This window comes from Ovis aries, chromosome X (assembly GCF_016772045.2).
Source record: "Ovis aries strain OAR_USU_Benz2616 breed Rambouillet chromosome X, ARS-UI_Ramb_v3.0, whole genome shotgun sequence".
NCBI lineage: Eukaryota > Metazoa > Chordata > Mammalia > Artiodactyla > Bovidae > Ovis > Ovis aries.
The window spans coordinates 61,321,780-61,338,401 of NC_056080.1; the positions used below are offsets into that span (position 1 = coordinate 61,321,780).

The 16,622-nt window shown below is 39.4% G+C and overlaps 1 protein-coding gene across 41 annotated transcripts in view; it reads right to left on the reverse strand.

Moving 5' to 3' along the window:
• OPHN1 (oligophrenin 1) overlaps positions 1-15,946 on the reverse strand; it is a 716,686-nt gene extending 700,740 nt beyond the window's left edge. For 26 of the 41 annotated variants that reach the window (XM_060407331.1, XM_060407313.1, XM_060407308.1 and 23 more), the window contains exons 1-2: positions 15,291-15,946; positions 14,992-15,149 (exon numbers count right to left, since the gene is read on the reverse strand). In XM_060407331.1, coding sequence (XP_060263314.1) covers positions 14,992-15,145 — 154 coding nt within the window. In that variant the 5' untranslated portion in view covers positions 15,146-15,149; positions 15,291-15,946. The remainder of the gene's footprint in view (positions 1-14,991; positions 15,150-15,290) is intronic. The other 15 variants (XM_060407314.1, XM_060407309.1, XM_060407304.1 and 12 more) reach the window with 1 other exon arrangement.
• Positions 15,947-16,622: the final 676 nt, after the last annotated feature.

The window sequence follows — 16,622 nt, forward strand, 5'->3', positions numbered from 1 at the left end:
ACCTGATCACAGCCATGATAATGGAAGGAAAAAAAAAAGAGAGGAAACTTTCCACTAGCACAGTTCTTCACTGCCAAGTGAGTCACTTCAAACAAAAGCACCCCCAGCCCCAGTAAAGAACATCCAGAGTTTTAATGCAATGTACCTACTTTAGAGTACAGTACAGAAAGAGCCTTAGAATGGGAAACCAGAAAACCTGATTCTCGTCCCAATTCATACTCTAGCTCTAGATCCCTGGCAGTTCTCTCTCTTTGCTTCCTTTCTCTAGATATAAACTCAACAGAATGGATGGGAAGCTTTCTAAACAACTTCCCAGGTCTTTTGTTCTATAAGGAAGAGCCAAAGGAAGATGTAGGTACATAAGCCAAGGACCTCTGTTTCTCCAAGCACAGTCTTTAAAAAAAAAAATGGCTTTGAGATATGACTCACATACCATAAAATTCATGTATCACAGTGTACAATTAAGTGGTTTTTAGTATGCTCACAGAGTTGTGCAACTATCATCACAATCTAATTTTAGAAAAATTTCACAATCCCAAAAAGAAATCCTTTACCCATTAGTAGTCAAAATAATCCTAACTCTCTCTCTCAGCCTGAGACAACCAGTCACTTAACATACATAGTTCATTTAAATTTTTTAGCATAATAAGGTAGTGGACTTTTAAAAATACCTGCATCTGTTGATATAATAATGTTTTCCCCTTATTCCAATTATTATGTATGATATAAATATTACACTATTATACTGAAAGATTTTCAGATATTAAACTAACTTTGCATTCCTGGAATAAATTTAACTTGCTTATGATGTATAATTCTTTTTATATGCTGCTGGATTTGGTTTGGCTAGTATTTTGTTAAGGGTTTTTGCATCTATATTCTTTTGAATATATTTATTTATTTATTTTTGACTGTACTGGGTCTTCACTGCTGCATGCGAGTTTTCTCTAATTGTGGTGAGCAAGGGCTACTCTTTGTTGCGGTGGGTGGGCTTCTCATTGCTATGGCTCCTCTTGTTGTGGAGCATTGGCTCCAGGGCACAAGAGCTTTAGTAGCTGTGGCACACAGTCTCAGTAATTGCAGCTGGTAGGCCCTAGAGTGCAGGCTCAGTAATTATGCCTGGGCCCAGTTGCCCCACAGCATGTGGAATCCTCCTGGACCAGGGACCCAACCGATGTTCCCTGTACCAGCAGCTGGACTCTCAACCACTGGACCACCAGGGAAGTCTGCTTCTATATTCTTAAGGGAATTAGGTCAATAGTTTATTTGTGATGTCTTTGGTTTTGGTATCTTAATTAGAGTGGCCTCAATGTGTTAAGAAACTGCTAACTTTTGGAAGTTTGAGAAGGATGGGGTATTAATTTTCCTTTAAAAGGTTGGAAAAATTCATCAGTGAAGCCATCTAAGCCTAGGCTTTTCTTTGTGGGCAGTATTTTGATTACTGATTCAAAATACTACCCACTAATTTTTAGTTGTTATAGGTCTATACAGACTTTCCATTTATTGTGGAGTCAATTTTGGTAGTTTAGGTCCTCCTAAAAATGTGTCCATTCTACCTAAATTATATAATTTATTAGCATACAGTTATTTATAATATTTCCATTTGTTCTTTTTAATTTTTTTTAGTTTGGTAATAGTGTTTCCTCCTTCATTTATGCTTTTAATAATTTGAGTCTTTTCTCTCTTGTCTAGTTAATGTTTTTTCAGTGTTGTTATTTTTAAAAACCAACTACTGATTTTTAAATTTTTCTGTTTTATATAGAGAAAAGAGATCTTCCTATTCTTTATTTCATTTAGTTCTGCTGTAATTTTTATCATTTCTTTCCTTCTATTTGCTTTCAGATTTGTTTGGTTTTTTCCTAGTTTCTTAATGGTCAGGTTATTGAATTATGATCTTTTTTCTTTCCTAATATAGTTGTTTAAAGCTATAAAAATTTCCCCTAAGCACTGCTTTAGCTGCATCCCATCAGTTTTGGCACATTGAGTTTTCATTTTTTATTCATTCCAAAATATTTTCTAATTTCCCTTGTGATAGCTTCCTTGACCAACTGGTTATTCAGGAGTGTGATATTTAATTTGCACATATTTATGAACTACATAAATATTCTTCTGTTTTTGATTTGTAATTTCATCCCACTGTGGCTACAGAACATAATTTGTATAAAGAAATATATTCAGGCAAGTTTTATGGCCTATCAGACGGTCTGTGTTAGAAAACGTTCCATGTGCTCTTAAGAAAAATGTGTACTCTGCTGCTGTACGAGTATTCTACAGATGTCTATAGAAGATCTACTTGGTTTATAGTGTTGTTCGATTCCTCTTTACTCATTGAGCTCTGTCTAGTAGTTCTATCCATTACTGAAAGTACAGTATTAAAGTCTCCAACTATTACTATTAGACTATCTCTTTCTCCCTTCACTTCTGTCTACTTTTGCTACATGAATTTGGGGGCACTGTTGTTAGGTGCATATGTTTATAATGGATACTCTCCTGATATATTTATGGTTTTACCATTATAAAATGTCTTGTCTGTATGTCATGAAAATTTTGTCTTAAAATATATTTTGTCTGATGTTTATATAGTCATCCTAATTCTCTTTGGTTACTGTTTGCCTGGCACATTTTTCCATCCTTTTTCTTTCCATCTATTTGTATCTTTGAACACAAAATGTGTATCTTAAAAGACAGCATGTATTTCAATCAATTAATCCATTTTTGATCAGTTTATCAACTTTGCCAATCTGTACCTTTCTATTAAAAGTGTGTATTTCATTTATATTTTATCTTACTGATAAGATTTGTCTGCCATTTAGTTTGTTTTCTATATGTCATCTTTTTTCCTCTACTTTCCCATTACTTTGTGTTAAATATTGTCTACTGTACTATTTTGATTCTCATTACTACTTTCATTATATTTTTTTTTATTTTCTTAGTGACTGATCTCAGAATTTAAATTACAATATTGTTTAGATTAATTTTAACTTAACTTAGAAAACACACAGAAATGTTAAGTAAGTAAGTAAGTGTTAGTCGCTGAGTCATGTCTGACTCTGTGACCCCATGGACTGTAGCTCCCCAGGCTCCTCGCTCCATGGAATTCTCCAGGCAAGGATACTGGAGTGGGTTGCCATTCCCTTTTTCAGGTGATCTTCCCCACCCAGGGATCGAACCGGGATCTCCCCCATTGCAAGTAGGTTCTTTACCATCTGAGCTACAGGGAGGAACCCAACAGAAATGTTACTGCAATATAATTGTTTCATCCCCCTCCTTTGTGCATGTTGCATTTTTATATATTATAAGCTGATTAAGTTTTCTAACTACTGCACAATGCAGTTGTCATTTAAACCAGATGGAGAAGAAAGGAGTTACTAAAAAAAAAACACACACACAATTAGACCATCTTTCATATATACCTATGTAGTTACATTTACTGATACTCTTCCTATTTTGTGCAAATTTAAATTACCATACATCATTGCTTAACTCATCCTGAAGGACTCCCATTAGTATTTCTTGTAAGGCAGTCCTGCTAGCTCAGTTTTGGTTTCTGTTATTCTGAGAATGTCTTCAGTTCACTTCAGTCCCTCAGTCCTGTCCGACTCTTTGCGACCCCATAGACTGCACCACCATTCACCATCTCCCAGAGCTTGCTCAAACTCATGTCCATTGAGTCAGTGATGCCATCCAACCATCTCACCCTCCATCGTCCCCTTCTCTTCCTGCCTACAATCTTTCCCAGCATCATGGTATTTTCTAATGAGTTAGTTCTTCGCATCAGATGGCCAAAGTATTGGAGTTTCAGCTTCAGCATCAGTCCTTCCAATGAATATTTAGGACTGATTTCCTTTAGTGTGGACTGGCTTGATCTCCTTGCAGTCCAAGAGACTCTCAAGAGTCTTCTCCAACACCACAGTTCAAAAGCATCAATTCTTCATCATTCAGCATTCCTTATGGTCCAACTCTCACATCCATACATGACTAAAAACCACAACTTTGACTATATGGACCTTTGTTGGCAAAGTGACGTCTCTGCTTTTTACTATGCTGTCTAGGTATGTCATAACTTTTCTTCCAAGAAGCAGGTGTCTTTTAATTTCATGGCTGCAGTCACCATCTGCAGTGATTTTGGAGCCCAAGAAAATAAAGTCTGTTAATGTTTCCATTGTTTCCCCATCTATTTGCCATGAAGTGATGGCACCAGATGCCATGATCTTAGTTTTTTGATTGTTGAGTTTTAAGCCAGCCTTTCCATTCTCCTCTTTCAGTTTCATCAAGAGGCTCTTTCGTTCCTCTTTGCTTTCTGCCATAAGGGTGGTGTCATCTGCATATCTGAGGCTATTGATATTTCTCCCAGCAGTCTTAATTCCAGCTTGTCCTTCATCCAGCCCAGCATTTCTCCTGATGTACTCTGCATAGAAGTTAAATTAGAAGGGCGACAATAGATAGCCTTGGCATACTCCTTTCCAATTTGGAACCAGTCCGTAGTTCCATATCTGGTTCTAACTGTTGCTTCTTGACCCACATACAGATTAATCAGGAGGCAGGTAAGGTGGTCTGGTGTTCCCATCTCTTTAAGAATTTTCCAGTTTATTGTGATCCACACAGTCAAAGGCTTTGGCATAGTCAATAAAGCAGAAGTACATGTTCTTCTGAATGTTCTCCCTTATTTTAAAAGAATAGTTTTGATAAAGAATTCTTAGTTTACATCATTTTTCTTTCAGCATTTTGAATATGCCAAGCCACTGCCTTCCCATCTCCATGGTTGCTGATGGGAAATCAGCTCTCAATCCTATTGAGGGTGCTTTTCAACTGATGAGTTAGTTTTCTCTTGCTTCTTTTAAGATTCTCTCTTTGCCTTTGGTTTTCATCAATTTGACTATAATGTATCTTAGGTATGGATATTCTTGAGTTTATCCTACTTGGGTTATTTTAGCTTCTTGGATCTGGATATTAGTGTTGTTCATCAAATTTGGAAAGTTTTGGCCATTATTTCTTCAAATATTCTTTCTGGTTTTTTTTTTCTATCTTCTTCTGGGATTTTCATTACACCTATGTTGATACACTTGATGGTGTCACATAATTTCTAGGGTTCTGTTCATTTTCTTTTCATCTTTTCTTTCTTTTGCTTAGATTGGATAATCTCAGACTGGATTATCTTCAAGTTCTATGACTCTCTTCTGCTAGTTCAAATCCACTGTTGAAACTCACTAATGGATTTTTCATTTTAGCTATTTTATTTTTCGACTCTAGAATTTTTATCTGACTCTTCCTTATTATTTTCATCTCTTTATATTGTCTCAGTGAAACACTGTTCTCAGGCTTTCCTTGTCTCTTTGGCGAAACACTGTTCTCAGGCTTTTCTTTAAATCTTTAGACATGGTTTCCTTTAGTTCTTTCCCTGGTGATTCAGATGATAAAGAACCTGCCTGCAATGCAGGCAACCTGGGTTTGATCCCTGGATCAGGAAGATCCCCTGGAAAAGGGAACAGGCTACCCACTCCGATATTCTTGCCTGAAGAATTCCATGGACACAGGAGCCTGACAGGTTACTAGAGTCTGTGGGGTCACAAAGCATCAGACATGACTGAGAGACTAACACACATATTAGCTGATTTCATTTTTTTGTTTAAATTCCAATATTTAGACTCCAGCAGGGACAGTTTCTATTGACAGCTTTTTTCCTATGTATGGACCATACTTTTCTGTATCTTTGCATATCTGATCATTTTTGTAGAAAATGGGAAGTTTAGACACAATATAATATGGTTCTTCTGGAAGTTAGATTTCCCCCAGGTTTTGTTGTTATTGTTTTTGTCACTGTCATTGTCGCTGTTTGTTTAGACATATTTCTTAGACAAATTCTATAATGTTTGTATTCCTTGGAGTGTGTCCCCTGAAATCTCTGCCTGGTTAGATAAGTGGCCAGCTAATAATTGTTCACAGATCTCCTTAAATGTCTTAAACCATTAAGTCTTCTACTTTTTTCTGAGGTGCTCTGTGTTGCATGTTGGATCATTTCTTCAACATTTAGCCAAACAGTTTATAACTACCTCAAGCTCAGCCACAGGAGATAAATTATTAAAAGGCCTTCTCAGGTCTTTTCTAGGCACATGCACAGCCCAGGGCATGCGCATGGCCATCTAGATCCCAGGAATATGTCAGATCTTTTCAAAGCCCCCAGTATATGTTTCATTCCCCTTTTATGTTTTTGGCCAGGCTTTTGTTTGCCCTAGTTAGTTTCAGTTAGTCTAAATCACCTGAGATGTTAAACATTTTGGGGATAGAACTTTTCCCTCTTAGGTAGCTCTAAGTCAGGTAAAGTAATGAGAAGCTGTGTGAATGAGGCTTCTCTAGCTAGCTTTAAGACATATTAAATAATGACAAGACTATAGGTCTGTGAGTTTTTGAGGAACTACAAACCCAGTCTCCCCACTACGGTGTTAAAAGGTTACTGGTTTCCATAGCTACTGTGGTCAAGGGGCTGTTAGTTTTCAAGGTTACCACAAAGCCCTGGAAAAGGGAATGAGAGGCAGGGTTAAGTTAAAATGCCACAAAATCTGCTGCTACTAAGGCTCAATGTGTTTCCATCAATAAACACTCTTCAGATTGTCATGAGCCTTTTGGTTCATTTACAGAGTTCTGAAAAAGTTGATTTTATCAATTTTTGCCAGTACCCTTTTGTTTTTATGGAGGAGTTGATTTTATGAGATCTTTAATTTACCATTCCCTCCAAGTACAACCCTAAAGAAACCTTGCTCCAGTATGACTAACAATTTGCCTACAATGAACACATTCCTGAGTACTGGAAGCTGAAAAAAGCACTAGGAAAAGTCTTTCCAAATGGTAAGCAAAAAATCGCCAGTTGTTACCTCTAGTGTGAAAAACTGGGGAACTGGGACACAGGCGACAAAAAAAGGTTTACCCTTTTGTACCTTTTGAAATTTTTACCATGTTCATGTGTTACTTACTCAAAAAACATTTTTAATATAATTATAAAAGGAGAAGGAGGGGAGTTGCCTGGTGGCTTTAGTGGTTAGGATTCCATGCTTTCACTGCTGTGGCCCAGGTTCAATCCCTGATCAGGGAACTGAGATCCCACAAGCCATGCAGTATGACCAAAGACACCATGAGATATACTACACCCTACTGAGAGTTTAACCGGCACTCTTCATTCACTTAAAGAGTCTTGCTCATTATTATGACCATTAACTACCACAGCAATAGAGCAGATATCTTTGACTTAATTCTTTCCCCCAGTTTATTCTTTTTTGCTATAGACAGTTGTATCCCCATGGTCTAGCTCATTTTTCCCCTAAAATGATCCACTTTTATAATATGTGACAGAATATATATCATATCCTGAACTTCTTCATAGCTCTTCTCATAACTGTAATTATATTATGTGAGTAATCAGACATTTAATGTATGCTCCAAGAAGGCAAAGCCCGTATCAGCCTTATTCACCATTGTATCTCCAGTTGCCAGACACAGTGTGGGTGCTTCGTAAATCTTTTTTGAATTAAAATTAATTACCTTTACATTGTGTAAAGCTTTAGCACTTGATACAAGCCCAGTAAAGCATCATGAGGGCCCTCCATCCGATGGAGATAGGAGGTGAAAAATTCAGCTCTAGATTTCCAGAAAACTCCTCTGGAAAAGCATGTATCTTTCCAGATCATTATGAACTTTTAGGAAATTTCTATAGTAACTGATTAGAGAAACAGATGTCAGATTAAACAGAAGGTTTGGGTTATGCTTTACAAAACAAGGCTGTAAAAATGAAGCTGAAAACTAATTTTCCTTCATCACTTTAAGCTCTGAAAAACTTTTCTTAATAAGCAAATCAAGGCATAATCTTCCCTGTACCATTCACCATCCATTTTTAAAAAACCGCTTCTTGTAAATGGTCACACACTGAAAGGCTGGCTCAGTTCACTTTTGCACCCTAGTCCCCACAGCACTCGTCTGGCTACTTTGGAATCTGGTCTTCCAAGGGCCTTCTATGAATATAGTAATACTGCCTTCCGCAAATTCCATTTGACTTTGCTTCATACCTACTAAGAGCAATACCATATAAAATACTCATTACATTGATCTGAGCTACTCTTCAGAACATCTAAAATACAGTCCTTCCCTCAGTATCTGTGGGGAATTGGTTCCAGAACCCTGGCGGATACCAAAATCCACAAAATATTCAAGTCTCTATATACAATGGAGAAGTATTTACATATAATCTACCCACATCCTCCTATTACTTATAATATCTTATGTAAATACTATGTAAATAGTTGCTAGCATGTGGCAAATCAAGTTTTGCTTTGGGGAACTTTCTGGAATTTTTTCCAAATATTTTCTATCCCCAGTTGGTTGAATCCAGAGAGGCAAAACTTGCAGATACAGAGCCAACTGTAACAAAATGTCCTCCAAGGCACTGATTAACTATCACCAGGATAATGACAGGATATCTGCTGACTGAGAATGTATATACTACATCCTCAACTCCTCCCTGCACACCATATAGCACTACACCCACTCCAAAGGGATTAAAAGCTTTGGTCTCCCTCAGTATAGATCTATTCAGGACAGAACTGAAAGGCACTGGGTTGGGACCTCTCAAGAAGCATTCATCAAGAGGATAATTAAATAGGCTAGCATGATTCATGTTATTTATTCACATTGAACATATCAGTTCAATTTTCATTTTTTCCGTTCTCTCAGAGGAAAGGCGAATTTGCTCCAAAGTTTACAATGGAATCAATTTAGGTTGCTTGGCTGTGCAATACAGTGGCAGCCCAGAAAACCGAATGAGGAAACCAGGAGGAACCCTAAAGTTCACTGACAAAACCTCTAATTTTAGAAATGGGAAAACTCAGGTTCATGAAACTAAAGACTTACTCAGAGTCATATAGCTAGGAGGTGGCACAGTTGGAACCAGCACCCAGGTTCTCTGTGTGTAAAGCTAGAGATGGTTCCATAAAGTATATTCAATATGAAATTTGCCTCAAAGATGGAACTGACCCATCCTTTCAGGAAAACAAAAATTTACCAAATAGGTGTCCCAGTTGCCAAAGCAAGAGCTGAACAGGTACCCCAAAAGGTCACCTTAATGTAAACATCTAAAACTCTTTATCATTAAAAGTACAGAATGTAAGAAAGTGACATTTTTGCATTTTTTTAAAACATAAATTTCCATTAGTCCAAGACAGCCTCTGTGTTTGTGGTTTGTGCATGTATATGAGTGAGCTTAATGATATAATTCTTTTTTCTGACAGCTGTTTTATACATATAAAGTACATTTTCCTTGGTTTTTGAAAGATTACTTTAAATTTTTGTTAAATTTTTTGTATTTAATTAAATACTATCAGTACACTAATATAATGTGAAAATGTATGTAGGTATAAAATAAGATCCTATAATTAAGTTACTCATTCCCTTCCCAAATGATTAAATTATAATATGCAATGAAAAAGTCATGGAATGTTAGATGTGAAAATGGGCTTACATATCCCCTATCCATCCTCACTTATGTAAAGCTGCAGACCAAGAACCCCAGCAAAAAGACTTACAAGGTCACAGATCCTATTAGTAGCAGAACCATCACCATACCCATCACATTTAGGGTTTTTTCCCACTATACCATCATACTGCCTCTCTCCATTTGCAGTGTCTAGTGGTGCTTCCCCAGAGAAATCTCTTTCTGGAGACTATCACTTTTCATTTTCCTAGCCCATTTCCAATACTCCTAGACTGTTAGAAGTAGATCATCTAGCTCAGGAATTGCAACCTGATTGAATCCAGGCTGTGAATACATTTCATTTAGCTACCACAGTTTTAAAGAAAGTGAAGGCTTCTGTAATGAGATGAAGCTGCTGTATTTTACCCCAATTACTCCAGTCCTATTAACCCACTTCCAATAGCTTCATACTTTTCTGTTTTCTCTTTGGCCACGGAGACAGCACTGGAACCTGTGAACCCTGAATCCAATGTAGGCATAATTAACAGCACACCAAAGTAAAATAAACTAAATAAACTAATGGAAAATATTAAATATGGCATTATGTTTTACCAATAACTATATTCACGGCCTTACCATAAAAAAGTCCATTTAGGTTAACTACTCATATTAAAGTTCTGCAAACTACAACCACTGAATCAAACCCAGCCCATAGCTATTTCTGAATGCCCCTGCTCTAGCTAAGGTGAAAACGGTTTTTATATTTTTAAACAGCTGAAAAATTCAAAGGAAGATAATATTTTGTGACATGAAAATTATGGGACATTTACTTTTCAATGTCAATAAGTAAAGTTTTATTGGAACACAGCCACTCTCATTTCATGTGCATATTATCTATAGCTGCTTTCTCACAACAATGGCAATTACGTAATTGCCACAGAGACTACATGCCCTCAAAGCCTAAAATATTGCCCTTTACAGAAGAGGTCTGCTGACCCCTGAGCTATATCAAAGAAAAATTTAAAGTTCCTAATAATCTGCAGAAAAGTCACAAATATTTGTTTAGAATTGGAACATCTTATATCACTCGCAGATCAATCTTCCTAAAACACAGTTCAGACCATGCCTCTGTGCTACCAAAAATGTTTTTAATACTCCCTGCCTGTAAAGAAAAGCCTAAAGTACTTAACAGGTCATGCACAGTCAAGGCCCTCAACCTTCCATTTCAAGGTCATCTCCCAAACTTCTCTTCTTGCACCATATAACCCAGATGACCTGAATTATTTGCTATCCCTTTACATTCTCTATGTCATTCCTACTACATGAAATTCCCTGTTCTGAATATAGTGCAATGCAGGGCCCTCCGAGTCAGATCTGGGCTCTAATTCAGACTCCTGCCCTTATCAACTGAGAAAGTTACTTAATTCCTCTGAACTTCAGTTTTCTCACATAAAGAGTGGAAATAATAATCCTTGCCTCATAAATCTATTATAAGATTTTAATTCTTGGCATACAGGAACATTAAAAAGCAGAGACATTACTTTGTTGACAAAGGTCCATATAGTCAAAGTTATGGTTTTTCCAGCAGTCATGTATGGATTTGAGAGTTGGACCATAAAGAAGGCTGAGGACCAAAGAATTGATGATTTTGAACTGTGGTGTTGGAGAAGATTTTTGAGAGTCCCTTGGGCTGCAAGGAGATCAAACCAGTCAATACTAAAGGAAATATTCATCCGAAGGATGGACGCTGAAGCTGAAGCTCCAATACTTTGGCCACCTGATGCAAAGAGCCAACTCATTGGAAAAGACCCTGATACTGGGAAAGATTGAAGGCAGGAGAAGGGGATGACAGAAGACGAGATAGTTGGATGGCATCACTGATTCAATGAACACAAGTTTGAGCAAGCTCCAGGAGATGGTGAAGGACAGGGAAGCCTGGTCTGCTGCAGTCCATGAGGTCGCAAAGAGTAAGACATGACTGAGCAACTGAACAACAACAACATATAGGAACAGCTAAACAAGTGATAAGTCAATTCTCCCCAATTACAATGCTACTTTCTCCTTTGCTTTCCCTTATCCTTCCACAGGGAAATGACCTCTCCGTCATGTTGTATACCATAGTATCCACCTGTCCCACTCTATGGCTCTGATCCATATCTACTACCTTATACTTCAGTGATCTCTACACATATCTTATCTCCCTTACCAATCTAGGACCTCCTTGAGGGCAGGATCCCATCTGTAACTTTCTCTGTAACATTTGTAACAACCCTGAGTACAATGGCTTGAATTTAGTACATGAATGAGTATTTACTAAATGAATGATACATGTTCACTGAATTCTATAACATTTATTAGGTGTATCATGTTCACTTCTTGTAAATACCGAGCCTAAGTGCATAGAAAATATGCATACAACATCAAGGACCAAAGCTGCCAATATAAAAACAAAGAACAGGGATTTCCCTAGTGGTCCAGTGGTTAAGAATCCACCTTGCAATGCAGGGAACATGGGTTCAATCCCTGGTGGGGGGACTAGGATTCCACATGCCATGGGGCAGCCTGCAAGCCACAACAAAAGATCGCACATGCCCAATGCAACCAAATAAATAAATATTTTTAAAAATAGAACAAAAAGAAAAGTCGGCAATATATTCACCTTTCAGGGTGCCAATGTTTTTATTTGTCATTGATTTAAATTATAATCACCATTTTTTACTCCAATGATTATGAATAGATCACATTTAAGGGGAGGGAGCAAATCAGTCACTTTCCCAAAGAAGACATACTGAATATCATTCATAACATCAATTACCTCTGAGCACAGATCTAAGAAAATCTAGATATTCAAATAGAATCCATATTTAATAAACTAATTATCACACACAGCTGTGACTAAAACCTTATCTAGAGCTCTGTACAAAATCACACAAGCTGGAAATCAATTTCCAACTAGCTTAACAACTTAAACAAAAACTGCAGCTGATTTTGCAGCGTGAAGCACCAGGTTTCATTGGTTACCAGAAATACTAACCAGTTGATTTGATGGCCAATTTAATAAATTAAATGAAAAAATGCCAATAATTCTTCTTTACTTTTAATGCCAGATTCCAAATGACAAAATGAATCCACACACATATACAAAATTAATCACTGAGCCATGCCAATATAGGGAATGAATTTTCCAACAAGATCACAGCAAAAAGAATGTTTCCAACTACTTTTGTTTATGGATTTCCCTTTAGAAACCTACCAAAAAGTATATTCAGCCAGTATATTATTAACCTGAAGATGTATTATCAACAACTTAGAATATTTAGCCATTTCCACTTACAAAATACTTTCACAATCCATTAACTCCTTTGAGCCTCAAAGCAACTCTGTGAGGTGCATATAATTACCCTCATTTTGTATCTGAAATATATGATATGTGCCTTCCTATCCCAAAATGGTGAAGCCAAGATTGTAACCCAGGTCTTCTAATCTAATCCCAGTGTTCTCTCTTCCTTTTTCCTCCATACAAAGCAAAAGTATACCTTTGTTTTGCGTCTACCTCACTTACTCTGAAAAAGTTGCCCAGCTAGCCCATTTTGAGGAAGCAGAGTGGGAGTATAAACATTACTGTGGTCAAGACAGTGGGAAACATCCTGTCTTTGCCTCTAGCAAATCATGTTTTTAGAATCATGTAACTTAAAGAAAAGAAATGGAGTCTGGGTTAGTTGCTGGGTTTTATTTCCTAACTGTCCTATTTTTGGCTTTCTGTGTATACTCAAGAAAGGAAAACCACCATAAATACCAAGAACCCCCTGAGCCAAAATAACTCTTGGATCTTCTGCCCATATGCAAAGGTTTAAACCTGCATAATTGTCAACTCTCACCACTTTTAATCCCCCAAAAGGAAAGAATAAAAACCGCAATTTACCACTTGCCTAGAAAACCTTTGCCCTTCCTCCACCATTTTATTAACTGTATTTTCACAAATACTTTCAGCTTATCCTATACTTCACAAAGCCAGTCCCTTCTGGGGGCTTAGATGAGCTTCATTTAACTATGAATACTGCACTAAGTAGTTTACTGTAACGAGTAAACAAAACAAAACAAAAAACCAAAACATTTCCCGCTTTTCCTTTCAGGAACCCTCACCTTTCTAACTACTTTTGTAGCACAACCAGCATATCTTTAACCTCTCAATGAAGTCTATTAAGTCGCAAAACACCCCAAACCCTGGGCTAAAAGTCTCTACGGATCAGCATTTCAAATACCCCATCTTTAAGATGCAACCAAGAGTTTACTCTTGTTCAGACTAAAATAAGACACACTATCACATGATCCAATTCAATGAAACAACAAGTAGGAACTTGCAACACTTATGACCAAAGTAGGCAGACAACATATACAGGGAAAGCCCAGACTCCAAGGGGCAAATCAGGAGAGCTGCACAACAAAAACCACTGCACTGTGGCTCCCAAGTCTTTCTCCTTGCTCTTGGTTGGCTGTATTTGCCTTAAGAAGGTCCCCACGCTGGATCAGACACACTATTTGTGGGATAAATCCACTCGGAAAAAAAAATATTACAGGTATACAGAATATATTTGCCAGTGACTTTGACTTTATTTTTCATAATCATCCTTCAACCAAGAAGAGAAAAAATGGATTATTACCACCCATTCCCTATCTTCCATTCTTCTGGGTATATACTTTGTCACAATGGATTGATCTGCCTGCACTCTTGTTGGGGATGTTTATTATTCTTTCTCTTACTCCAAACCTTCTGCCAACTAGCAGAAATAAAAAATCTATACACAGTGGGGAAGCAGGGGAGGATCCCAGAGTTCTTAGTTCTGAGGACCTGGAAAGCCAAGCTAGGTGAGGTTCCTTCAACCTGGTGACTCCCAACCTGAGTTCTCTATGCTCCCAGGGATCTGGGCTCCTCCTAATAGGGACTAGGCAAATCTTTGTTCCACCTGCAAGGAGAATTCAGTGGCACGTGAGGTCATTTAATAATTCTAAACTTAGACCAACCTTGAACACAACCATAACTCAGTAACTTAAAGAGCAAAGGTGCTTTCCTTAGAAAATAACTTGCCATTGGCAATTTTTCACTATCCCCATATTTATCTGCAGCAACCAGAGGCCAAGCAGGAACAAAACCCTGACTCAAGCTGCTGGCCTGAATTCCCAGTTCTTTAGGAGGTTGTGGGGCAGTTCCTTGGTCAGCTTAGATGACCCTTTCATACATGGGTATAAACATGTCTGGCAATACAAGCGGCCTGTCCCTTTAGAACAGGAGTCTGACAAGAAAGGATAGCTGCCGAACAAGACAGTCCCTCAGCTACAGATCCTGTCTTATAAAACCAAAACCACTAAAGGGGAAAACCCCAATTCTAATTGTAGCCACCAACTTCCACTTCTACTGACCCCACTTCCAAAATATCCGGAAAACCATGAGCCTCAGACACTTGGGCTGGGGTGTGGAAGATCTCCAAAGGCCAGAACCACCAGCTCACGGAAACTGCTCATCTAAGTCTTCCACTTACTTCTCATTGCGCTGATAAGCGCGTTGCCGTCTTTGATCACATCTTTGATGAATTTGTTGGTCCTCTCCAGTTCCTGCTCATAACACTTGAGCCTCTCACGGAAATCAGGACTGTCCAGGTAGCAGTCGCTGAACTCCAGCGGGGGATGCCCCATGGTTCTGATGACAGGGATTGGAAGGAGAAAGGAAAGACATAAAGACCAAGAGCATCAGTGGCACAGTAGGAGGAAAAGATGGTTTGCACAGAATGCAGGACCCGTTTAGGAAGCTGCAGCCTCCCTCCCTTTAGAGGACAGATACCTGTTCAGATGAGATTCCTGGGGAGAGCTGGCTGGTCTGTACCGGAAACGGGCGGCCCGGCGATTGCTTCAGGTGACGGGGAGAGCTAACTAACGTAGTTGGATCCCGGCGGGGTGCTGCTTAACAAGCAACATGCCCCCTAGTCATAGCTCCCCTTACAAGCAGCAGAAACCAACTCCTCTCTTCTCCGGAGAGCGGCTGGATCCTTCCCGAGCAACTGCAAACGTGACACTTTGGCCCGCCCAGGGTGTAGGCGGGGGTGAGCGCCGAGCGTGGGAGGTGCCTCTCCTTGCTCCCAACTGCCGAGCCAGCCCAAGATTTCCTTTGCCGAGCTCCGCGGGTAACCCGGAGTGCACTGTCCCCTCCCCCTTCTTAAAGCCAGCGCCTCCGCCCTTCCCCGGCGAAGCCCATGTACCGAGGCAGGGTACTCGGGTTCCTTAAACTGTATCTTACTTGCACCCTAGGGTCTCTTTACCAGAATCTGCCGTCTCCAAAAGTTCTTCCTGGTCCGAGGGAGCGGCCTGTTGTCCTGCTAAGCGCCAGAGGTGTTAAGCCGGGCGACAATGAAACGTAGCCTTCCTCCAAAGACGCCCGAACGGGAAGAGGAGGGCAACAGCGCGACGCACAATAGCTGCGGTAGCCCGGCGCTTCCCTACGGAAACTGGGGAGCAGTCAGCGCCCTAGACTCCAGTTGGAAAGCGTGGCGGCTTGGGAGATGTAGTCTTTCCGTTTCGCGCCCTGTGACTCCTTCCTGCTATCTCCGCATTACCCCGCCAGGGCGCCCGCTCTCACAAAGAGTATTCCCAGCCCACCCCAGCTAATAGCTGTCCCAGCGCAGCCTCCAGAGGCAGGTGCGCCCGCACTAGTTGTTTTTCAGTCGCCAAGCCGTGTGGGAATCTCTTGCGACTCTGTAGCCCACCAGGCTCCTCTGTCCATGGGCTTTCCCAGGCAAGAATACCAGAGTGGGTTGCCATTGCCTTCTCCAGGGGATCTTCCCCACCATCTCCTGCATTAGCAGACAGATTCTTTACCACTAAGGCACCTGGGAAGCCCCTAGAGTATTCCTGGAAAGTTTCCAAAATGGGAGGGAGTGAGAACCCAGGAGAGATCAACTGTGGGATGATGTCTCTCACTTCTCTTTATTTGGCTGGATTGTTTATTGTTGTTTTTTCCCTTCCTTTTTCCAGCTTCCCTCTGACTGACCCACTTCTATTTCTCTGCCCTTTCCCATTTCTATGAGCTCTAATTCCCATGTGCCTTCTACCTGAAGGGTTGACTCCTGCTCTTGGATCTCTGTGTTAAGCTCAGAACCCCCTGCCAGAGAAAAGGAGG